The sequence below is a fragment of the Malania oleifera genome, chromosome 13 (genome assembly GCF_029873635.1).
Source record: "Malania oleifera isolate guangnan ecotype guangnan chromosome 13, ASM2987363v1, whole genome shotgun sequence".
Classification (NCBI taxonomy): Eukaryota; Viridiplantae; Streptophyta; class Magnoliopsida; order Santalales; family Ximeniaceae; genus Malania; species Malania oleifera.
In genome coordinates, this window is record NC_080429.1 from 38,016,203 (window position 1) to 38,042,875 (window position 26,673).

Sequence of the window (26,673 nt, forward strand, 5' to 3'; positions counted from 1 at the left end):
ATTGTTATCTCGAGTCATCTGGTAATATGCTCGTTGAAAAATTTTGAAATTGGGACAAATATTCTATAGCTAGTTTTGAAATTGGGACAAATATTATAACTTGAGAGTAAACAGAATGAATCAATTGAATAAATGACTTATTAACTTTATATTTATATTTTTTATGTATAAATATTTTAAATGTTTATGTAAGATAAGATAAACAATTTTTCTATATTATTTCAAAGAATAAAACAAACATACGTTAATACAATCTCTGTAAATTTTGAATGAAGAGTAATTTTCATCATAAAATATTTTTTAAACAAAAATTGTATACAAACCAATCAAACTACGACAACAACAATAATTCTTCTCTTCCAATTCATCCGACTATGAGATTAAGGACGATGAAACCAATCAAATTGATTTGATTATTTATTAGCTTAAGTAGATTTGGACTAGTTTTGATTAAGTTTGATTTTAGATGATGAACTAGACCGGATCTTGATTCAACCGATCGAGCTGACAAGACCAGTAAAAACTTTTGCTTTGATTTGTACCTTACCCATTTATTAAAAGCCTAACATGTTTGGTAAAAATGCAAGAGCATGGGATGAGTTATGACAATGGGCTTTTTCTTAGTGGATAAATGGAACAAGAGTAAAACTTAAAGCTCATGATATTTGTGATAATGAGGACAACTCTTATCACTGAACACTAGCCATATAGGTACCATCATTCATTTAAACTAGTGGTCAAGGACATCCCGTAAATGGATTGAATATCTAATAAAAACCCAAACAAATATATGTTTAAATTAACAAAATACTACACTTACTGCTCAAATATCACAATTATTTACTTGGTGTTTTGGGCATATTGGATTGTGTACAATACAATTATATAAAATAAATGGGCAGGTAAAAATGTGATGTTTCAGTGATAAACATAAAAGTACTCTTAAATTAATAGAACATCCACAGAATTAAAATCATGTATTAAATTGAAATTTTTTCTTACACAAATCAAAGAAAGATGCATGATGATTTGAGGATCCATTAATTAACAGCAACCATGGCCCCCTCATCCTTCAAGTAGATGAGCAAAACCAACAGTACAACATGAATCTTGACTTTGAAAGAGTTGAATCCCCGACTAAAGGATAATAACTACAAAATTTATGCTTGAAAGTAAAAAGATAAAGGGAAAGAATGCGGCCGAGAGCAGGGGGAGACTAGGAGAGATATAGAGGATCATCAGAGCAGGATGAGAGGGGAAGAGGAGGAGCTAGAGTGGATTTGCGGCTGATCGAGAACAAGGGGAGTCTGGGAGAGACGATCGCCGGAGTAGGAGGGGAAGAGGAGGAGCTAGCGTGGTGGCTTGCGGCGGAGAGCAGCGCGAGATCGACTGGGATCTCTGTTTGCGGGAGCAGGCAGAGGGGAAGGGGAAGAAGCCAAGAGAAGGAGGAAAAATAACTCGCAGACAACAATAAGGGTTTTTGGGCATTAGTGACGGTTTCAAAACCGTCGCTACTACTCTCCGTTTATTTTTTTTATAAATAACAAAGCATTAGTGACGGTCCAAATTCGTCACTAATAAAACACCAATGGTGACGAATTTATAAATTCATCACTAATATTCTCGACATTAGTAACGGTTTCAAAACCGTCACTACTACTCTCCGTTTATTTTTTTTATAAATAACACAACATTAGTGATGGTCCAAATTCGTCACTAATATAGAAATTCGTCACTAATAAGACACCAATGGTGACGAATATATAAATTCATCACTAATATTCTGAACTTAAATTTTTATATATATATATATATATATATTTTTAAAAAGAAGTATTAGTGATGAATTGAAAAATTCGTCATTATTAGTCTCTTATTCGTGATGAATGTACAACATCGTCACTAGTACTCTAAATTGAAATTTTTTTAATTTGTTTAAAAAAAAGAATTATTAGTGACGGTTTTCAAATACGTCACTAATAAGGGACAAATAGTGACGAATTCATAAATTCGCCACTAATACTCTGAACCTAATATTTTTAATTTTTTTAAAACAGGTAGTATTGGTGACGGTTGTCAACCGTCACTAATAATGGCCAATAGTGACGAATCCACAAATTCGTCATTAATAGTCTGAACTTAAATTTTTTTAGTAGTGACGGTTGTCAAATCCATCACTAATGCCCTATTAGTAGTGACGGTTCTCCCAAACCGTCAATAATACCCTTAATCAAATTTATTTTATATTTTTTAAATAAAAAATGAGTAGTGACGGTTTTAAAACCGTCACTAATATGCTATTATTAGTGACAGATCTCCCAATCCGTCACTAATACCCTTTACTTAATTTTTTTAATATTTTTTTAAATAAAAACACTAGTAGTGACGGTTTCAAAACCATCACTAATATGATCTTATTAGTGACAGATCTCCCAATCCGTCACTAACACCCTTTACTTAATTTTTTTTATATTTTTTTTAAATAAAAATACTAGTAGTGACGGTTTCAAAATCGTCACTAATACGCCATTATTAGTGACGGATATCCCAATCCGTCACTAATACCATTAACTAAATTTTTTTAATATATTTATAACTATTAGTAGTGACGATTTATTAATCGTCACTAATAAGTGACTTTTAGTGATGAATTTAATCTGTCATTAATACCATAAAATCGTCATTAGTATTTTCCTGAAAAAATGTTCGCGCGAAAATTGTTTGCCACGCAGTTTTTAGTGACAAAATGTATTAGTGATGGTTCTAAATCGTCACTAATAGTTTTGTATTAGTGACAGCTGCTAAAACCGTCACTAATGCTTACACTATTAGTGAGAGTTGTCAAAAACCGTGACTAATACAACACTATTAGTGACGGTTTTAAAACTGTCACTAATACTTTCGTCACTAAAAACCTGTTTTTTTGTAGTGTATCTATTAGGGTACTAGCTTCCTCTATCTTAGAGCTCTATCACCTAGTCTATCACAGTTTCCTAAAATATTAGATATTTGGGTGAGCCACATCTCAGTAAGACAGAATAAATTATTTACAGTGTGTGGCAGTATGAGTTTCGTTATATATCATAATATACTAATTTTAGTGATAATACCATATAAGAAAATATACAAATTCGTATTGATAGTCATATAGATATAAAACACAATCTTTTATAAGCTTTATTCCATTTCTCAAATTTTACACACATGCAACCCATATTTATCGGTGAAAGTTCCCGAAGATAGGGAAGATTACCCGCCCATACAAGAAGCTTCCCTCTACCCCGATGTCGTTTGTATCCTAGCTTGAGTAACTCGGGTGAGGCTACAAATGATATTTATCAGGGCACTCACCTTACTCAGTAAGCCCTCAGGTAGAGAGTTTTACTTTGCCCTAATTATTTATATTATTAAACTCATGCTCTTTCAGTTATCATTTCCATTTCACAATCTAACTCATGAGTGTCCTCGGTAACCAATCTATGTGTCGTCTGTAACTCATGGCTGCCCTGAGGATATTCTCCATGCCATGCTTCCCCCTATTGTTGGGTTGTGAGGCCCATAGGTTGGATTTAAATGGCGGTTGGCCTACTCGGTTAGATCAAAATAGATGCGTCTGTAGTACGATTGGCCTGCCACATCTTGGTCTGAACTCAAAGAAAAAAACTACCTTTCTCACTGGCTCAATTGTCTGTTAACACCACTCTCCATGAGACTGTGTGGTTGCACTAACACCTCCCTAGAAACGGTACCGTGCTTTCAATCAACAGCAGTCTATCAGGGTTCTCACTTCCACATTTCAATATTTCACATTTCAATTTCAAATTTCAATATTCACATTTCAACACTCACATTTTCAGTATTCATATTTTATCTCATAATAATATATATCACATTTCAATATTCTCATCATTTTTCAATAACACATACCATCATTTCATATTTCCTCAATTACTATAGAAAATATTTCCATATATATATATATATATATATATATATATATATATATATGTATGCCCTATTCCATCATTTTTCTAGTAAACATATCTATGTTTCACATTTCATTATTTCTCATAAAATACACAACATCATTTATCACTTTCCATCATTTCCTAAAACATCTCAATTCAGTATAAATCATATGTCACCCAATTTTATCCGATATTCGTATCATAATAATTTCAGGCAAAATAGCTAAATTTCATTTTCACATATTTTCTCAACTAGTAATTTCAAAAATAACTGCAACAATTTATTCCCCTTACCTGACTTATTGAGATCTCACCAAAATACCCAAATTCTACGGCAATGAAGTTCGGCGCTCAAAATCATGAAATTCACATTTCTTCCAAATTAATCAATTCAACTCCACAAAATAATAATTATTTTAATATTTTCTAAGTCCACACACTCTCAGTACTAATTAAACTTTAAAAATAACTAACGGATATATTTCCACTATCCTAACCTAGCCTTGGAGTGGTGCCTAGGAAATCCAAATTAAAAATGTGCTCCGGCCAACATGATGAGGATCAAACCTAGGACCCTAGGAGTGATTCCTATGTCACTCCTATGACAAATCCACTCCGGTGAAAATGTCAGTGGCAAAGATAAGATCCTAGCGATATTTTCTATTTTTCGATCGGCGCCCGTTTGGCTGAGAAAATCAAGGAAAGGGGGAGAGGAGACAAGACGAAGACGTGAGGAGAAGAGAGAGAGAGGGTGAGAGACGTGAGAGATTGGCACAGCAAAATTCTGAAGGATCTTAGATCCTTCAGGTAACCATATATATATATATATATGTATATATTATTATTTTATATTATATTATTAAATTAATAATAATTATTATTTATTTTTTAGTAATTATTTAATTTAAATTTTTTTTTTTTTACATTCCCAAGCATATCCTTTTCTAGGGCGTTACATTTAAACTCAAGAAAATATTTGTGCTGTAAATAATTTTCTCCAAAAAATATTTATCAAAGAAATAACTGGGAGAAAACCTAAGCAATACTCTCAAAAATGTTTTTCAAAGATTAAGCGTGTAGTGAGAGTATGTGCAAATAAAATGCCCTAAATAAAATACTCTTTTCAAAAATGATTTTGAAATAAATGCATGAAAGAGAGTTGAAGATATTTGTATAAGAATTATTTTTACAATAGAAATTGAAAACTAAGGTGTAGCCCCAAGAGAGGGGGGGGGGGTGAATTGGGTTATTAAAATTTCTTTTAAATCCTTTTTATGAATTCTTAACCTTTTATAATTCTTCCAAATATTTTTTGACTTCTTTAAGCAATCGCACAAAGGCTTAAGTATTTTATTCAATCCACGACCACAACACAAATAAACAATCAATCAACTACTCAAACCAATCAACCACAATATAAGTGACCAATCAATATATGCTTTGCAATTCTTTTGCTAATATTCAGCTTGATTGTTTGCAGCCCTGTGTATATGAATATGTAAGCCCTGTAGAGAATGTAATTGACCATTCAATTGATAATCAAAATAACATCCAATCACTCTTTCCAAAATCAGAATTCAAATAAGCCTTCAGTTAATAGGTTTTGGGTTGTTAACCAATCAACGTACTCCTTTACGGTTTTTCGCAAAGTATTGATTAACCAACGTACTCCCTTTAAGTTTTCACAAGCTCAAGAACAAATTAAGCTTTTGTTTATTTAATTTCCAATACACGTTGTTTTTATGATTGAGAGAATTACAACATCCACACAGTTTATATTTTTGTTGGAATTTAAAGAGAATAAGGGAAAGAGAGTGACACCGCTCTATCTACGAGGTTCGGCTTATCCCCAGCCTACATCCTACCCTTAGGCAAACCACCTAAGGATTCAACTATACTTGTTCCTTTCCGAGTGGAACAAAACTATTACAAATAACCTCTTTTTCAGGAAGAGAAACCTCTCCAAGCAACGGCCCATGCTTGGTCCAACGATCCAAATCAATTTTGAATCGTCAAAGAACTACTAAATAGAAGTAAGAATCTGCGTACAAGAACACTCTCAAAATTGGGCAAATTTGTACAAGTTAGAGCACTTAATATACTTCAAAGCAAATACTAAATAGAAAATACGAAATTCAAGATTTAGATGTCACCAAAGGTTCTTTCTTATAGATAGAGAAAACTTAGTTGCAAATCAGAACCAAGGCTTTTAATCAATCAGCAATTTCATTGAGTTCTCCCAGCAAGATTGTAAGCACATATGGATTTAGGAGAGTACGAATGTAGAATGCTTGTATTGCTTGAGCATATTTTGAGCAAGAGGAGTATTTATAGAGTCTTTTGTGAAAGAGTTTCCTTATTTACCAAGTTGACTTGGAGTGTTTGGTCAATTTCACAAAATATTTGAAATCCTAGATTTAATTTTGAAAAACTTCCCGTTTAGTTCGAATTTCAAAATCTTCGTGGAGTTAGTCGGCTGACTCACTCAACTGGGTCAAATTTTGTGCAGGTCAATTGGCTGGAGAGGCGGCTGACAGCGTTCTGTCTGTCCAAAAATTATTTCAATAAATAGTTAGTCGGCTGACTAAAATTAGTTAAAAAATGGTCAGTCGTCGGCTGGCTCAACTTAGTTCAAAAATGGTCAGTTGGCTGGATAAACCATTCTTTTTCAAATATTTTCATTTTTGATTTTTAAACTCTAGTTTATTTTGAAAAACTAAAATATAACTTTTTCAAAATCATTTTCAAGGGTTTTTCAAAAGATGGTCTCTAAGTCTTTTGATCCTAAAGAGCTTCATATATCTAAATAGTATTGTATTGAAGTACTTACAAATATCTTTCTATTTATGAACTCATTTAACTCTAAGTCTTCAAGTCTTTTGAGGTTCAACTTTACTTCAAGTCCCACTAAGCCTTTAAGCTCTTCATTTGTCTTTTATTGCTTCAATATTCTGATAAGCTTTCACTTGATTGACTTTGATTTCCAGCTTGCTTCCATGATCAGGAGTGTTGTTTTACTTAATTCTAAAATAACGTCACTCAACAACACATGTTAAAATATCCTTCAATTGTTATCATCAAAACAAAATTGAAAAGTCTTGTCAGGCCAACAAAAATTATTTGGGGGAACTTTGATTAACAAGGGGTTTGAGAATGAAAGCAAATGAGTATTTATAGATTTTCAAGAAAATATGACCGTTGGGGACACGCTCAGTATTTGGGAAAAGTTTAATTAAAAGTTAATGACGTTTTAGAACTTTAAAAAATTTCCAACCCGAGAGGTTCAGTTGACCATATAGAGGGTTTGGTCGACCATATTGACAAGTTTGGTCCACTGTGGAACTTTCGAACTACATGTTCGGCCAATAGTCTCAGAGCGATTCTGAATCCTTTTGCGGGTTAGGTTGACCAAGAGAAGGTTGGTTGACCGTTCTTATAGATTTGGTCGACCATGGCCAATTTTAACTACAAGGTTCAGTCGACCATGTAGTTGGGTGTCAGACACGCTTCAATTCGGTCGACCGTGAATGATACGTTCATTTCAGAACAGTCGACCATCCAAAGTAAAAAATTTGACTTCTGAATTGTTCGGTCGATCGTGGCAATTATAACTCCATAGGTTTAGTCGACCGTCACAGGTCAAACTCTTGACTTCTAGGCAAACAGTGGTTCAGTCAACAAAGCTAGTTATTACTAGTTTGGTTTGGTTGACCAAGAGCATTAACAATGAATATTTTAACCCTAAAACTATGCAAAAACTTTGTATGATTTTAGCCTTTTTAGAAAAAGATTTTTGCTGGTCCCTAGGGTCTATCTGTGGTTGATCTGAGCATTCATACATATTATGCAAATACATGCATTATTATAGACTAAAGATAAAAAATTAAATGCAATACAATTAAAAAACAAATGTATTCTTCTTTGCTCTTCCATCTTTCGTGGAAAACGCTAGTTGATGTGAGGTTTATGGCTTCCATCTTCTTCTTCTGTGTGTGCATTCTCAATTTTAAATCTGTTTAAAACACTAAACACAAACATAAGATATATGTGCTTTGTTAACATTAAAACAGAGATCGGACTCAAAAAGTTAACAATATATGTATTAAAAAATATAAGTAAAAAAATAAAATAAACCAGTGTAAGAGAAGTAGGTGATGAAACCTAAAGGGAAAACATATAATAAAATTGAAAGGCAAAACAATCAAAGATGGTGATATGATTATAGAGGATGAAATAGATAAAAACACTCTTTGGAGTAGGATAGGTAACTCTATTAAAAAGACAGAAAAATGAAATTTAGATGATTTAACGAGATGATTCTCAAATAGCCAAAAAGTTGGTGGTGGAATAAAGATGTCCAAAAGCTGTAAACACAAAAAGAATTTCGTATAAAATGTGAAAAAAAATGTAGAAACATGGATAAGTTTGAAAAATAAAAAAGACTTGAAAAGATACAAAAAAAGACCATTAGTGAATGTAAATATAGATCATTTAATAATTTGTATGATAGATTAGATACAAAAGAAAGAGAAAGAGATATATTTAAAGTTGTGAGGGCTAGAGAAAGAAAACGTAAAGATTTAGGTACTGTAAAATGTACAAAAAGTGAGGATAGTGTTGTCTTGGTTAAGGAACAAGACATAAAAGAGGGATGACGAAGTTACTTTTGTAAGTTGTTGAATGAAAACCAAATAGAAAACTTAATCTTAGAATTGACAAAGGAAGAAAAAAACTAAAAATATGAGAATTTTTTTTTCTTTCTAAAATTAGAGTCAAGAAAGTTAAATTTGCACTAAAAAGGATGAAAAATGAAAAAGCTATAGGAAAAGACAACATCCTAATTGAATTTTGGAAATGCTTAGATGATAATGAAATTATAAAAAACAAAGAAATGGCAAATGAATGGAAGAAAAACACTTTGATACTTATATACTAAAAAAAGAAGGCAATATTCAAAATTGTAATAACTATCGTGAAATTAAACATATAAGTTATACGATGAAACTATGAGAAAGGGTAGTTGAACAAAGATGACGGCTTGAAACAAATGTCTTAGAAAGTCAATTTGATTTTATGGCTAGGAGATCTACAACATAAGTTGTATATCCTTTAAGAAGATTAATCAAAAAGTTTTGGGAAAAGAAGATGGACTTGCATACAAACCCTTATCTTTTTGCTTTACCGATGAATCAACTAACTAAGAGTATCCAAACTGCGATTTCATGGTGCATGTCATTTGCACATGATATTGTATTGATTGATGAAATTAAGGGCCAAGTAGAGGCTAAGTTAGAATTATGAAGAGAAACTTTAAAATCTAGAGACTTTAGGATTAGTAGAAATAAGACAGAATATAAGAAATGCAATTTCAATAATAGTAGGAGGAATATTAGAGAAAAAATTAAACTTGATGATTAAGAAATAAATAACATTTGTAGATTTTAGTACCTAGGATCTATTATGCATGCAAGCTGAGGGAGAAATTGAAGAGGATTTAATGCATAAAGCTAAAACAAGTTTGATAAAATAGAGAAGTGTCTCAAGTGTGCTTTATGATCATAGAATACCCTTGTAATTGAAAGGAAAGTTTTATTGGACAACTATAAAAATAGTTGTGCTATATAGATCATAATGTTGGGTGACGAAGAAACAAAACATACAAAATGTAAAAATTTTCGAAATGAGAACGTTTAGATGAGTGAGTGGTATAACACTAAAAGATAGATTAAGAAATGAAAATGTTCGCGGCAAGTTAAATGTAACTCCCATAGAAGATAGGGTAAGAGAGGGACAAATTAGATGCTTTGGGCACTGCAATATAGGCCACATAGTGCGCTAGTGAAGAATAGTGAGTTAGTTACTATGAGGGTTAGTAGAAGGGGTAGGGATAGACATAAAATAAGATAGTGAGTAGTAGGGATTTAATAGCCTTGAATTTGTCAAATGAAATGGTCCATAATCGCATAAATTAGCTGAAAAATATTCATGTTGCTAATCTCACCTAGTGGGACTTAAGACTTGATTTTGTTGTTGTTGTTGTAGGTTTTTTGATAGTTTTTGAAAACAAAAGGGGTGGAGTGTCATTTTATGAAAACATAAGGGGTGTTGTTTGATTTTTCCCAATATAGTATTCTTTATCAAATTCAATGTTTATTGTTTAATTTCCTTCTAGGATAAATTAAATGCAACTCAGACTAGTGAAAAGGTGAAACACTACAAGCTATGTAGTATCTCGTTAGGTAAAATTAGGTAAGTAAAAGACGTCTATCTCAATAAAGTGCCAGAGACTTCAAAAAAAAAAAAAAAAAAGTTAAAGTTTAGTTTGGGAGCATGGATTTGAGGTTTTAAATTTATATTTATATTATACAAAATTTAATATGATTTTATACTATGTTTTGTTCAAATTGATCTGCACATATTCAAATTCAATTAAACCCCAAAATTCAAATTGCCTAACATATGGTAATTATCTTTTTATAATATAAGTGAGATTATTTACCATGTCATCTATATATATAGATAATTTAGAGCGGATTAGATTTTAAGTGACTATGAGATTTCTTATTCTATTAGGGGAAAATATCAACCACACAAAACTATTTCCTTAATATATGCTCTCTCTCTCTCTATATATATATAGATATGCATAAAAGGTTCCAAAACCAAAAATTGCATCATATATTAATTCAGGTTCTTGCATTGATCTCCATTCTTGAAATTAAAAATCGAATAATTCTTGCATGCCCTCATGGAGTTCCTTCAAAAATGCGCTGCCCATAAGCTGCAATACCACAAAAAGCAAATAACATGAGAGAGAGAGAGAGAGAGAGAGAGAGAGAGAGAGAGAGAGAGAGAGAGAGAGAGAGAGAGAGAGAGAGAGAGAGATATTTAGGCCCACAGGGATCTTTGGTGGTAACAACACCAGCTTGGCCAAGGCAAAGCCTACGGGCTTTGTAGAAGATATTGAGAGCCACAGAAGCATGATTTTCCAGAGTGTTGGGTTGGAAGCATTTTCCATTAGGAGGATATATAGGACCGCAGGATATCCCTGTCTCTTCACAACATGTCACTATGGCTTGCCGCAGCATCTCAGTTGTTGCACTTGGACTCGCCACACACCAAGTCATGGCCTATACCCACATACAAGCACACACACACACACATTGAACAAATTAATTAATATTGGGTTGTACTAGACTTCCCCAATTCGTGATCTTGGTCAGTGTCCCCGCAACTTGTTTGGTGGGATCTATCTCTATGAGTGGCTGGGACATTGCCCAAGATCTCAAATTTGAGAACTTTGTAATGATTTTTCTAAAATATTTGGGGTCTGAGTAAGTGCTTTGAAAAAATGATTTTCGAAAATAGAATTCTTCAATTTAAATATAACTATGAATTTCATAATGGGCTTAGATCTTTCTTAAATCTCCTTTAATGTCTTCTTTTGTTCTTCTCAAAGTCATCATAAGAAATGACCACAACTTGTAATACAAAGATAAAAGCAATGCACTTACCCTCTTCTCCTCAAAACTAGTGGTGTATCCTTCGAATGCTAAGCAAGCTCCAATGTAAAGTAAGAAAGAGAGGATACCAATCGATAGATAATTAACCTTGGCCATGACTATTTTGGGTACTTTTGGGTCACTCTATAAATTGGACAAGAATTTTTGGTTTTGAGATTTCAGGATGCCCTCCTCATGAGCTAGAGAACTTCATATATATAGACACACGCAATGTGCATATTTTATTAATAGAGCAATAAAAAAATCTGAATTTAAGTATGCTATTTAATTTTTTGTTGTAGCAATTAATATAAGGAAGATTTTATATTAAATAGAGTATTTATGATTCATTGCCTAAACACGTGGGAAAATATTAAGTGCTCCAGTGTATATAGCACCTATAACGACCCAGAAAATACTGATATTTAAATATTAAAAAGAGATGAAAATGGAAACATGAACAGAAGGAGGCAGTAGACTTAGTCGACGACATCGCATTTTGAAGATAATAACGATAATAATAATTTCAAGGAATTGCCAAAATTCGTCGACGAATATAGGGCTTCGTCGACGAGTACATAAGGAAATTCGTCGACGAATACAGGGCCTCACCGACAAGAAAATACCGAGAGGACTTATAGGGCAGTCTGAATTTCGTCGATGAATACAGGGACTCGTCGACGAATTTATTGAAAGATTCGTCAATGAGATGACGTGTCTGGTCGACGAAGGCTGCAGTATAAAAGTGGAAAACTCAGATTTTTATCATTTATAGTCCCCCCCCTCTCTCTCTCTCTCTCCTTTCTTTCTCTACGGCTCTCTCTCACTTCTCTCTTCGTTTCCGGGCCTATTTCTCTCCGGATCGAAGATTTAAGGCTACCACGACGCTCATGGCAAGATTCTATGCAAGTCTGCCAGAGCTGATCGCTGGAAAAGTTGGGTTGGATTTCGTCCCAATCTCAGGGTAAGGCATTTTCTTCAGTATTTGCCTTTTTTCCAGTTATAAGAAATGTTGTAGGTAAGAAAATACTAATGTTTTGTTTTGGGGGATTGTGTTTTCAGGATGTTGAGTTAGGAACCCTGTAGGTATAGAGTCAGAATTTTACAGGGGCTTTTCAAAGTTAGGGTAAGAGAAATATGCTATGCTAGGAGTTTTCATAATGCTATTATAGATTTCATGAACACATATTTATACCAGTTTGTTATATAGTATTTACAGAATATGAATTTAAATGCTTGTGTGGCCTGAGTAGATTTTCGCGTGGTGAAGAATTTATACAGCTTTTATAATGTATCGTACTATACTGAATGCATAGAGAAATTTACATGTATATACAACTTTTATACGAATAGTTTCATGATACAGATATATATATATATATATATATATATATATACATATACATGTATATAGTTTTACTCAGATCAATATATATAGTACAGTGTTATAGCATGCCATGTTTTCCTATTACCATAACATACAGAGTGTATAGACAGAGTATACAGATAGATATACAGAGGTAGCATCAAGATGCTACATATACAGTATACATAGATTACAGTATTTACAGTACATAAAGATAACGTTATGGTAATTTTGGGGAACATGATGAAAACAGTAAAAGAGTATATATGTATATAATATCAGATCCCTGTGGAAAGATTACAGACAGATACAGTTTGCAGAGCATAGTACCGTTGCTATATACAGATAGAGTGCAACCACATATTTCAGATAATGTGTGGGTACCATCTAGCTGTGCTCGGAGAGGATGCAGCTCCCCAGTACACTGGGTAGAGGGGGTCGGTTAGACAAGGTAGCAGCCAGTCCCACACTTAGGAGTGGTGCAGTTTGGCCGAACTGAGGTAGTGTAGAGTATGATGACTTACCTGGAGGGCCGACCAGGTTAAGTCCCACCTACAGACCACACAATCCTGTCATGAGGGGTCAAATCATGAAGTACAGAATCCCAAGGATAAAACACAGTTATGTATATATATATACAGTTTTACAGTATATGATGAGTATAGTATGATATTATCAGTATGAAAAGTAGAAAATTCAGACGATACAGTATATTTTAAATTGTGAAAGAAAAATATGCTTTACAGATGATTTATTGCATTACAGTTCAGTTACTATTTTAAAGTATCCTTGACTTATTTGCCACACACTAGTAATAGCATATTTCCACTTACTGAGCGTTGACTTACCTTATTACTTTAACATTTTTTAGGTGAGCTAGTTAGGCGAGCATATCAGGCTCGTGGATAGAGTGTCATTTGATTACCCTGGTTATAGGGTGAGTTCTGATAGAGTTGTGTATGTATTTTTTTTTTGAGTAGATGATGTTGGAGGGGTATTTTTGTATGGTTATGGCTTGTATATATACTGAATTCTGGTATTGTATAACATATCTGTGAATGGATGGATGATTTGTGTTTCCGCTGCTTAGGTATGATAGATATGCAAATATATATATATATATATATATATATATATATATATATATATATATAAATGGTTAGAATTTTGAGGTCGTTACACCACCAATTTTCCATTGGCACATCAAGAGACCTCTCTTGATTTGATATTCAAGATTTCTAGTAGTTGGCAAAACCTCTCACACAGGTGTTCATTTTTTATTGGTTAGTTTAGTAATCTGTTGGTACACTTGGTGCACCTAACAATTTCTCATAAATATATATATACACACATTAAAGAGAATAATGAAAAAGTGAATCATTACTACTATTTACTCTCTCATTACATAAAACTTAATAAGTGGAAGGTGCACTTAGTACACCTAATATTAAGTAGAAAGTTGGTGATAGGATTAGGATGTCCAAAAAGCCGTAAAGACAAAGAATTTAGTGTAAAACATGAAAATATTATAAAAAAATATAGAAAACTGAAAAAGTATAAAGAGACACAAAAAGATACAGAAAAAGTTATTTATTGAAGCTCAACATAGAGGTTATGATAATTTATATGTTAGATTAGATACAAAAGAATGGAGAAAGAAACATTTATGAACTCGCTAAAGTTAAGTAGAGAAACAAAGTGTGAGGATTAGGTAATGTAAAATGTGTAAAGAACGAGGATGACAATGTATTGATGATTAATGAAGTAAAAATTAAAAGAGCTAACGAAGCTACTTTAATAAAGTTGTTTAATGAAAATCAAATCGAAAACTTAAACTTAAAAGTGAAAAATTTAGAAAAATGGTGAAAATCTAAGATCCATTTGCAATGAAGTTAAGTTTATAAAAAGATGAAAAGTGGAAAAATCAATATGATTGGATCATATTCCAATTGAAGTTTGGAAATGTCTAGGCGGTAATGGAAGTATATGATTAACTAATTTATTCAACATAATTATAACAAAATAAATAAAACACAAATGAATGGAGGAAAAACACATCAATACCTATATAATAAAACAAAGGTGATATTCAAAATTGTAATAACTTTTGTAGTAATTAACTTATGAGTCAAACAATCAAATTGTGAGAAAAGGTAATGAACAAAGAACAAGGTTAGAAATGAGAGTCTTAGAGAAACAATTTGATTTTATACTAGAGAAATCAATAGAAGGAGTGGATAGTCTAGAGAATTTTATAAACAAAAAAGGGACTTACATATTGTTTTTATTGACCTAAAGAAAGCATATGATGAGGTTCCCAGATAATAACTATGGTGGATTTTATAAAAAAGGAGATTGCACAATAAGTATACTGATATCATTAAAGATATGTGTAAGATAGAGTATTGATTAGCGATAAGACTACAAGTGGATAGTCTAGAAAAATTTTATCACAATACGTGTATATCACGGTTCTACTTGGAGTTCTTATCATTTTACTTTAGTAATTTATATACTCCTTAGATGTATACAATTGAGATCCCTTGGTGTATATTGTTTGCATATGATGCTATTTTGATTGATAAAAGTAGGAATGGAGTAGAATTCAAGTTAGAATTATGGAGAGAGCTTTAGAGTTAAGAAGTTTTAGGATAAGTAGAAATAAGACAAAATATATGGAATGTAACTATTTCAATCTTAGTAGGAGAAATATTTGACAAAATAATAAACTTGATGTCAATAAATTAATAGTATTAGGCAATCAAATGGAGAAATCAAAGAGGATGTAATATTTAATTTCGTTTAGTATGCCCTTGTTGTATCATTTCATCTCTCTCTATCCCCCTACATATGTGTGTGTGTGTGTGTGTGTTATATGTATATTAAGATTTACTATATTTTTTTTACCTCTTTGGTGTCATAGCAGTATCAATGTCTCTGTCCACACCCATATTTATGTTGTTTATCTTTTGTTTGTTTTGTTGTGCAAGGTTTGTTTTGTAGGTCCTTGTTTTGTTTTGTTTTTTTCGACTTGTAACCTTGTTTTTGGCTAGATGTTGGTGTTGTTTTTTGGGAGGCATTTTAAGTTTTGTCATTTGTTATATCTCATTGCTTGTCTTGTAAGCATGGTATTCCTCCACCAAAAGTGAGGGTTTATCAATAAATAAATGGAGGTGTCGCCCTTCTTAAAAAAAAAAAAAAACCATTGTAAAGGAAAAAAAATATTTGTAAAGAACTTTGAATACTTAGACTTTAATATATAAGTGTAATTATTATAATACAACATCAATTTATTGCATTGAAAATAAGTCCAATGTATGTGTATCTAAAAGCTTAAGGACATACATTGAATAAAAAGTTCGCGAACCCTTGCTGCCGTCGACGAGAAGACGACGATAGAGTGGAGCATCTGCTGTGAAAACCATCGTCACGACGAGGAAGACGACGACTATGAACCTTGTCGCCACGAGTTCCCTATCTCTTGCATGTGTTGGAGCACCCTGGTGTTCTATGTCGTTTGGGGGTCCTCCTAAGGTCTGCGAGGATTTCTGTGAACCTAGCCACCGTCGATACGAGAAGATGACGATGGAGTGGATCACTGAAAGCCACCATCGTGATGAGGAAGACGACAACTATGACGCATTGGAGCGCCCTGGTGTTATGTGTCCTATACGGCGTTTGGGGGCCCTTAGACTCTCTTGTGCAACTCTGTCTTTGGGTTTCGGCAAGGCGCCTTCGTTGGTGTTGTTGGAGGTCAGTAGTTTAGGATTGACTCTCGTAGGAAAGGAAAGTGCCGCCATCTCCGCTGCATACCCACCATTCCGCAGGGCGTTGCAGTGGCAGTAGTTCTCGTCGGAAAGCAGCAGCGACTACAACAATGGGGACAACGACGAAGTGGGCTGCGAGAGTCTGAGGCGGTGAAAACAACAAAGTGGTGATGGAAAATCTGCGTCGGTGACATAAAAGGAAGACATTGGACTGCGAGAATTTGAGACAGCGACAATAACGAAGTGGTGACGGCGAACCTACGTCGGCGACATAGACATAGGTCTACTGCAGGTTTGGTTTTTTTATTGATTATTTTTATTTTGCTTTTTGGTGTTCAATATGGAGAAAAGGTAGCTAATAGACATGACCATGCCATCTATGGTAGCTGTTACCAGAGGGTCAAGGGGAGGTGTCGATGCTAGTTTACTGGTTGTGGGGAGTGGTTTGGGGGGATAATAAGGTTGATAAGGGGTAAGGTTTCGCTGGGGGAAAATCATTTGTGGAAGCCTTGAGGAGGCCAATTCCATCTTCAAAATTCAAAATCCCATTAAGGAAACTGGAACTAATTAATGGGGAATTTGGTTTTGTTTTCTTAGAGGTGGAGATGGAAAAGGCTGCTGAGGATCTAAAGTTTGCGTTGGTCCTTAAATTTCTTTCTGCAAGTCCGTTTATCGATGTCCTTTGGAGGCATACTATCCAATATTGGGGTGTCTCTGAAGTCCCAATGATAATTTTAATGGACAACTATCATGTTCTGTTGCATTTGGTAAACGAAAAAAATTACATTCATGCATGGGCACGAGAAGGAAGATGGGTGGCAGGGTGCCAATTTCAGCTTTTTAATTGGTCCATGAATTTTGACGTAAACAAGGAGCCATCGAATGCACCTTAGTGGATTTTTCTACCAGGTCTGCCTTTACATTTATATAGAATCGACTGTTTGCAGAGTTTGTTCACTAGATTTGGTAGATTCCTGGGGACAGATAATGCCACTTTATATAGAACACAAGCCACTGGTGCGAGATTATGTGTTGAAGTGGACTTGCAGAAGGATCTTGTGGAGGGTTTTCCGTTGGTGGTAGGACAAAAGCAGAATTGGAAAAGGGTAATATACGAGAAGAGGGGTTTCTATTGTAATAAATGTTGTAGGTAAGGTCACACTGAAGAAGAATGCGGGTTTGGAGTTAAGCCTAAGGATAAAAGGAAGGTGGGTATGAGGAAGGAGGGAGATGAGTTGGTTTGGAAAGAAGTTGGTAGAAAAGCGAATATGATAATTGAAGAGGAAGGTCCTATTTTGAAGATTTAGGATCAGAGTGTGGAGGAGAAGAAGGTTGGAAATGTGAGTGGTCCGTCGAATGGGATTGAGAAAAATAAAGAAATTGTGAATGAGGAGGTTAATGATGGGGGTACTCAAAAAATGGATGTAACGACCTGCTATTTAACTGGGTTTATATATATATATATATATATATATATATATATATATATATATATATATATATATATATATATATAACATTTAAAATGCTCTGATACCACATTGGATTAAACCCAATCATCAACCTAAGCAGCAAGAAGCAGAAATCAAATAAACGTAACCATATGTAATTATATACAATACCAGAGTGTTAAATTGTTTCCCAAAATATACATATATAACTGTTCCCCAGAAATATCCTCAACTGTCTAGAGCTATACAAAAATACCCCCAAAAATACTCACTCTAATATCAGGGCAATACTGAGGCCCCTCTATCTGCGAGCTTGATCTGCTCGCCTACCTAGATCACCTGAAAAATGTTAAAGTAATTGGGATGAGCCAACACTCAGTAAGAGGAAATATGCTATTACTAGTATGTGGCGAATGAGTTATAATACTATGAAAATCTATTTCTATATAATCATGTATAACTAGATCTATGAATAATATACAAATAACAGAAACCACCACCAATTCCATATTGCTTAACATATCTGTAATTTTAGGTTACTAGTCAAAATACTTCTAATGTACATAAGTATATTATCTGTATCTGCAAATCTGTATATACATAATAATAACTGAAAACTTCCCTGTGGATAATTGTGTGTCATGATTTAACCCCTCATGACAGGGTTGTGCGGCCCGTAGGCGGGATCTACCCTGGCTGGTCGACCAGGATAAACCACTATACTCCCTTGGTCTGATCTGTCATCCTCAACCCATATCTGATGGGGAGCCTGTCCACGTTAGGGCACTATACGATCGACCTACTACCACGTATTATCTGAATAGGTGGTTGCACTCTGAACTGAATATCTGTAGCTACAGTACCGTGCTCTGTTGTATGGTCCAACAAGGTATGATACTATATAATATATTTCTATATACAACTAATTATTTTACCATGACACTGTAATAAATTGTAATTGTATCATCTGTATTTCTGAACTGAACTGTAATCTGTAAGTCATGGTACTGAAAACTGTATAATTATGGTTTTTTGTAATTACTATAAAACATAACCACTGGCTGTATATTCTGTAAAACATATCCTGAAAATACTGTAAAACATGTTTCTTTACTATACCCATATTCTCAAGCCACATAGAAATTTTAAACATATTATACATAAATGATAAACTGTATAAATTTCTGTCGTGAATAATCATCTGATAAAAATGTATAGTTTATACTGAAAAATAGTAAAATTGCCTAGCATATCATATTTCCCTTGCCTAACTCCTACTAAAATCCCTTACTGAGACTGGTCCTAGACCCACAGGGTTTCCTACTCGACACCCTGAAAAGAATTTTCTTTAGAACAAAATATCACTATTTCTACGTCTATAACATTTTCTACAACTACTAGAAATCCAAATTCCGAATGAAAGACCTTACCTTGGATTTGGGATGAATTCCAACTTCATTTCACCAACGATCTGCCCCAGTAGACTTGAAGAGAACTCCACCAGGAACGTCGTGGTGGCCTTAGATGGTTGATCCGGCAACTGACAGGGCCAGAATCGAATAGAGAAGAGGGAGAGGCCATAGGAGAGAGAGAGAGAAGAGAGCGGCGCTGATTTTCTGTGATTAAAATGAGTTTAGTGCTATTTATACTGCGGGCTTTTTTGACGAGCCACGTCATCTCGTCGACGAGTCCTTAAGTAATTTCGTTGACGAACCTTACCCTTCATCGACGAAATTCAATGTAGCGCAAATTCTTCTCTCGGTATTTTTTGGTCGACGAGACGGAACCTCGTCGACAAGGTCCTGAAGAACCCTCGTCGATGAAACCCCTGTATTCATTGACGAGGCCTGGAAATTTCTTGAAATTATTATTATCTCCAAAGTGCGCTGTCGTTGACGAACGCGGAACGTTCATCAGCGAAGTCTACTGCCTCCTTCGGTTCCTGTTTCCATTTTCCTCCCTCTTTATTTTTAAAATACTATTATTCTTCGGGTCACTACATTCTCCCCTCCTTATAAAATTTCGTCCTCGAAATTTACTGTTCATATAATTCATCATCCCTTAAAGGAAAATGGTCTACTTATTTTATTACCTGCCCTCACTTATGGCGGAGGAATATTATGGTTACATGGGTAGTTCTGGGAGATTACAACTGTAAAAAAAAATTCTCCCAAAACCAAAATACTACCTATCCTATACTCTATATTACAGTTACACTACCGAACAAAAGAAAATTACTATCCTAATATATACGTTATCATTATAACTTCTCAAAACAAGTGGGGATACATTCGTCTGTTCTCATCTTCAAGCTCCCATGAGGCTTCCTCAACCACATGATTTCTCCAAAGGACTTTTACTAACGGTATCTTCTTATTGCGCAATTCCTAATCTTTTTTGTCTAAGATCCAAACTGGAGCTTCCTCATATACTAGATCACCCCTGAGTTCCAAGTCCGCATAGCTGATGATATGGGAAGGATCGGGGACGTATTTCCTTAACGTAGAAACATGAAACACGTCATGAATCCTGGATAGAGATGGTGGTAAAGCCAGTCGATAGGCCACTGACCTAATCTTCTTGAGTATCTCAAATGGACCAATAAACCTAGGGCTCAACTTACCATTCTTCCCAAACCTCATGATCCCCTTCAATGGTGCTATTTTTAGGAAAACATGCTCACCCACTTCAAATTCCAGTTCCCAGCGGTGCGTATTTGCATAGCTTTTTTGCCGACTCTGCGCTGCATTGATTCTATCTCGAATAAGTCGAATTTTATCGTATGCTTGCTGAACTATCTCTAGTCCCAAAACTCGCCTCTCACCCAACTTACTCTAGTATAAAGGAGAATGAAACTTCCTACCATAAAGTGCTTCATAAGGAGCCATGCCATCTAGCCCGGCAGCTGTTGTTGTAAGCAAATTCCACCAATGGCATATACTGAGTCCAACTACCCCCAAAATCTAATACACACGCTTGCAACATATCCTCAAGTACCTGAATAGTTCTCTCTGTTTAACCGTCTGTCTGAGGATGGAAAGCGGTGCTGAATGCTAGCTAAGTCCCAAGTGCCTTCTGTAAACTCCTCTAGAACCGCGATGTGAAACGTGGATCACGGTCCGAGACTATGGATATTGGCACTCTATGAGGTCGAACAATTTCTTGTATATATATCTTTGCTAACCGGTTCATAGGGTAGCTAAACTTGATGGGCAGAAAGTGCGCTGTCTTCATTAACCTATCAACAATTACCCAGATGGCATTCTGACCATGCGGCGTCGGTGGTAGCCCCGTAACAAAATCCATGGATACGTGGTCCCACTTCCATTCAAGAATGAAAAGTGGTTGCAACTGCCTTGCCGGCCTCTGGTGCTTAGCCTTAACTTGTTGACACGTCAAACATTGCTGCACAAATTCTGCTATCTCCCTTTTCATGCCACCCCACCAGAAATACTCCCGCAGATCCCTATACATTTTCATGCTGCCAAGATGGACAGTGTATAGAGATCTGTGTGTCTCTTCTAGAATCGTCCTCCTGATACTATCATCTGTAGGCACGCGTAATCTGGTGCGAAATCTCAGAGCCCCATCGTCAAAAATACTGAATTCTTCTCACTGATCATCCTGTATTCTGGTAAGCACCTCCACTAACTCTAGATCATCTCTCTGAGCAGCTTTAATTCTTTCATACAGTGTAGGCTGTATCACTAAACTGGTAATAAGTGCCTGAGGATCATCTTCCACTAACTCCACACCGAGTCTTTCCAAGTCCATTTGAATTGGATGCTGAACTACTGCTGCTAGCTGTGCTGTGTCTCCCGATTTACGGCTCAGTGCATTAGCTACCACATTTGCTTTACCTGGGTGGTAATTGATGGTACAATCGTAATCCTTGATAAGTTCCAACCACCTCCTCTGCCGTATGTTCAACTCTTTTTGTGTGAAGAAATACTTTAGACTTTTATGATCCGAAAATATCTCACACCTCTCACCATAAAGGTAATGCCTCCAGATCTGCAGTGCGTGTATAATCACAACCAATTCCAAATCGTGAGTAGGATAGTTCTTTTCATATTCTTTCAACTGGTTGGATGCATATGCTATCACCCTACCATGCTGTATCAGTACATAACCGAGCCCTTTCAAAGACGCGTCACTGTAGATAACATAACCATCACCTCTTGATGGAATCGTCAGTACTGGTGCAGTGACGAGCCGCTGCTTTAATTCCTGGAAGCTCTGCTCGCACTCTTCATCCCACACAAATTTGGCATTTTTCCTAGTCAACCACGTGAGAGGTCCTTACAAAGCTGAAAATCCCTCCACAAATCGGCGGTAATAACCTGCCAGCCCAAGAAACTTCTGACTTCCTGTACATTCTTCGGCCTGGCCCAATTCACTACAACATCAATCTTGCTGGGATCCACTGCTATGCCATCTCTTGAGATCACATGGCCTAAAAATGCAAATTTCTCAAGCTAGAACTCATACTTACTAAACTTAGCATAAAACTTCTCCTCCCTGAGTGTTTGTAGCACCTATCTCAAATGCACCTCATGATCCTCAAAACTCCTCGAGTACACCAGTATATCATTAATAAATATAACTAGAAACTGGTCTAAATACTAATGGAACACTCGGTTCATTAAATCCATAAATACTGCTGGTGCATTAGTAAATCCAAATGGCATCACCAAGAATTCATAATGCCCACACCTGGTCCTGAAAGCTGTCTTCGCGATATCCTCTACTTTCACTCTTACTTGATGATACCCTGATCTGAGGTCGATCTTGGAATATACCCGTGTACCTTGGAGTGACTCACTCGAAAAATGAGCAGCTCGGAAGCTATCCCAAGTATAGGAGTTCTGTTGTGTAATATTAAGCCCAAGGGCTAGATCGTCTCCTCAGGGAATGCGTTTTAATATCAGATTTTACGTTTACCCAATTGAAAACAAAAATGCACTGAACTTAGTTCAGATTCAGAGTTTTCAAAGTTGGTTGGAACTTGTATAAAACAAACCCTCGAATTAAAATCCTAAAACTAACTTGCACTGAATTAAATAGCCAGAATAGAAACCCTAATCTACTCAAACAAAACCGAAACACGTGCTAATTAAAAATGACAACCTTGATCTTTAAATAAGCAATAGCAAAACTCACATAAACATAGACACGAATAAAAACTCAAGCAGTTCAAACGGTAACTGAACGCAATAAAAACGAAAACTTCAATGAAACTGACCCTGAACTAAACCGAATTTTGATAAAAAAAAAAATACTTTTATATTTTGTATCTCTTTTTTTTTTTCTTCTTTTTTTTTTAATTTTATTTTAGGACAAAACTAGACATCACCATATTAAACTACTAAATTGAAACATTAAACAAATCTAACACAAACTTAATTGAAAGAAAAGAAAGAAATAAATAAATAACTGAATACTGCAATAGAAAAAAAACTAAATAAATATTTCAAGCAAAAATCCCTAAACAATAATCAAAGTAAGAGGAAAAAAAATCAAAACTTTAATAAATTGCAATACAAATTAACTCAAGACTCAATGACAATAATAATAACAATAAAAAGTGAAGAAGAAAACTAAAAGAGAAAGAGAAGAAGAGAGAGAGAGAGGCGGCCATGGTAGGCCGTGGAAGACTCGGCAACTGCTATGGTGGAGCTCTCGGGTACTGGCAAATTGGAGGAATTGGCCATGGCAGCTACTGTCGTGCTGTGTTGCTGGCAGAGAAGTCTCGGGCTGGTGGTTTTCTGCTGTGGCTTCGGGTCTCGGCTGCAGTAGGGGACTGTGGAGGCTGGTCTGAGATGGAGAATTGCAGCAAATTGCAAAGGACCTGCTACTGCCGTTGGAGTGGAACAGAGACTCGGGTGGAGTGTTGAGGATGCTGCAGAGGATGGAGGTACTCCGGTGAGCTGAGGAGTGCTGGGGTGGTCCGTGAAGCCGGCACAGCAGGGAAGGAACAGGGAGAGGGAGAGACTGCAAAAGGTTAAGGAAAACAGGGGAGAAAAGAATGAACAAGAGAGAAGATAGAGAAAAAACTAAGGGAAAGAGAGGGGACTGGAGAAGAGAAGAAGAAGAAGAAGAAGACGAAGAAGAAGAAGAGAGGAGAGAAGACAAAAACTAAGGAAAAATAAGGAAGAGAAGAGGATCCCGCCGGAGCTGTCTACGCAGGGGGAAGAAACAGGAGAGCTTAAATAGGAGGCAATGGGTGCCCTAGACCCGGATAGCACTGACCCGACCCGGCCATGCATGGCCGGGTCACATCAACTATTCATTCAAATATATTTTTTTATTTTCTCATTTTATTTGTTCTCTGTTCGTCGCAAATATGACTCTTCTGGAGCCTGTATCTTACAAAACTCAAAACACAAAAGTTGTAGATGATCCTTTTCTATTTCTCTAGAAATTTGAATCGTCTCGATCGGAGCTTGGAAGGAAAAGTTATGCATGAAATATGAACAAGTGTCAGTTTTGGTTCCGGGGAATTTTCCTGCGACAAAAAATTACCAAAACTTAATAAATAATGCAATAAAGTTCAAGAATGATAATTTTGGCACTTTATTAAAATATTGGACAATTTTAGACATTTAATTAAAAATATAAACCGTAAAGTTTGGGTTAAGTTGCCCAATTACGCAGTTTTGACGCGTAATCACACCCCCCAACTAACGTTTTGCTAGTCTCTAGCAAATGACGTGAATGATTCTCAGGGTGGTGCCTATAACTACATACTCTAGTAATCATGAAATCAATGCACATGGGACATAGTTATACCACTTCACATACAAGGACATAACTAAATTTCACACAAGCTCGTTCATATTCAATGCACACGACTCCAAAGCATGCCACTCATGCAAGTTTCATCGTTTATATGTGATTTGAGAGCAGTATACTCACATGAAGTTAATTAGTGGCACATTTAGAGTTAATGCAATCATATAAGTTTGAGTATAAACAGGTAAACTCTCGAGGTGTGTGTGATGTGTGTGACTCAATACACCTAGGACGCCAGTGGACACCTACAGAACGGTCGCTTTGACTCGGCCTAACTGGTATACCCTCAAGAACACTCAAAGAAAATGGGTTCACTCATCATATGTGAGGAGGAGTGTCACGATCAAACATCCCACATATTAAAAGGAACAACGCTAAGTATATGGAGTGGACTAGTCTAGAAAGGATCTAGCCTATCTATGAGGTGTCGGGTCCTTCACCCTAGCATCTTCTCACCTACTCGCCATATCCAACTGAGGCCACCCTAAATCAACTCATTCACAAACTTGTCGTGAATACATCTGAGGCATTAATCGATTGAAGAATCTTCATACGTGGAAAATATGTGTCATCCTTGAATTTTTATGATATGTATTTAGACCGGCACTGACATTTCATTTCATTCGCATGTGTATTTCTTGTTCTTTCTTCTACTCATTCTTCATTTTTTTGTCTTTTCTTGATCAATTAGGACAATCTTAACACTTCTTGTGTAATCTTCATAGCATCAATGGGAATTGAGCTCGAATAGGAGTTCATGAATTAAGTCTATCTCTAGGGGTGGCTCAGCCTTCACATTTTGAGTAGGCTACAAGACCTAGATTTCTATCTCCCCACTAGGTGTCACCTCTAGGCTAGCAAATCAAAAAACAAAGACTAGTGTACAAAGGAATCATCCCAAAAAAGATAATTGAGTTCTATGAACTCTGATTTGATATTAACGCTCAAAAGGACGATAATAGCTCAAGAATATCTCACAAAGGTGTCATAGTCGCCACGGGTGCTCTCTCAGTGCTCACATGAAACCCTAAGTGCAATGAATCACGTGAATGTGTTTATTTAGCCTCGTGAGATACATGTAGATACAGGAAATTATATAGCCAAATTAACATGAGTGTACTACCAATCAGTTCTTCATGGAGTCATAAGATCATATAGAGAGAAAACTGCGCATGATTGACTCAAGTGTATAATTCGTAAGTTATGCGCAAGTATGTGAAAGGTATACACAGTGTTAAGCATGACATAGCGCAGTGTAATCCTTCAGTGCTCCTCCTTTATTTCTCTCTCTTTTTGATTTTATTTTTTTGATTTTTTTTAAAATTAAAAACTCGGTACGTGTACGTGCACAGTGTTACATGCGAATGCTCACCCCCCCCCCCAACTAAAGTGGAACATTGTCCTCAATGTGAAAGCGCAGGGGAAATAAAATTGTGCATAGTAAACAACTAATGGAAAAGTACTACTGACTAATGTAACAAGAAAGAAAAGGGAAAAACACAACTAAAACAAATAAACGAAAAAAATAAAAATAAAAATAAAAATAAAACAGTAGCATAGAAAGGTCAGAGGACTCCCCTAGGGTCTTGCAAAAGCAAGACCTCTTTGTCGACATCGAATGGGGTCATGAAAGGCTTTAGGCGCTGGCCATTGACTGTGAAGCGGTTGCCATTCTTCGGATCGACAATCTCTACCGCACCATGAGAATGAACTTTTTCAATAATATACGGACCACCCTACCGGGATTTCAATTTCCCAGGAAACACATGCAGTCGGGAGTCATAGAGTAGCACTTGCTGAGAAGGGAAAAGTTGTTTTTCTTTG

The 26,673-nt window shown here is 35.5% G+C and overlaps 1 protein-coding gene across 1 annotated transcript; it reads right to left on the reverse strand.

Annotated features, from left to right (window-relative positions):
- Positions 1-10,592: 10,592 nt before the first annotated feature.
- Positions 10,593-11,660, reverse strand: LOC131145602 (major pollen allergen Ole e 10-like). Its single transcript, XM_058094774.1, has 3 exons — positions 11,483-11,660; positions 10,867-11,098; positions 10,593-10,749 (listed from the first exon to the last, which is right to left on the reverse strand). The coding sequence occupies exons 1-3, from the start codon at positions 11,585-11,587 to the stop codon at positions 10,715-10,717; spliced, it is 372 nt and encodes a 123-aa protein (XP_057950757.1). The 5' UTR covers positions 11,588-11,660; the 3' UTR covers positions 10,593-10,714.
- Between the last annotated feature and the right edge of the window lie 15,013 nt (positions 11,661-26,673).

Coding starts and splice junctions, on each gene's coding strand:
- LOC131145602 (XM_058094774.1), bottom strand. CDS start 11,587: ATGGCCAAGGTTAATTATCTATCGATTGGTATCCTCTCTTTCTTACTT. Junction 11,099..11,482: donor CTAGTTTTGAGGAGAAGAGG/GTAAGTGCATTG, acceptor ATGTGGGTATAG/GCCATGACTTGGTGTGTGGC. Junction 10,750..10,866: donor TGTTACCACCAAAGATCCCT/GTGGGCCTAAAT, acceptor GTGGTATTGCAG/CTTATGGGCAGCGCATTTTT.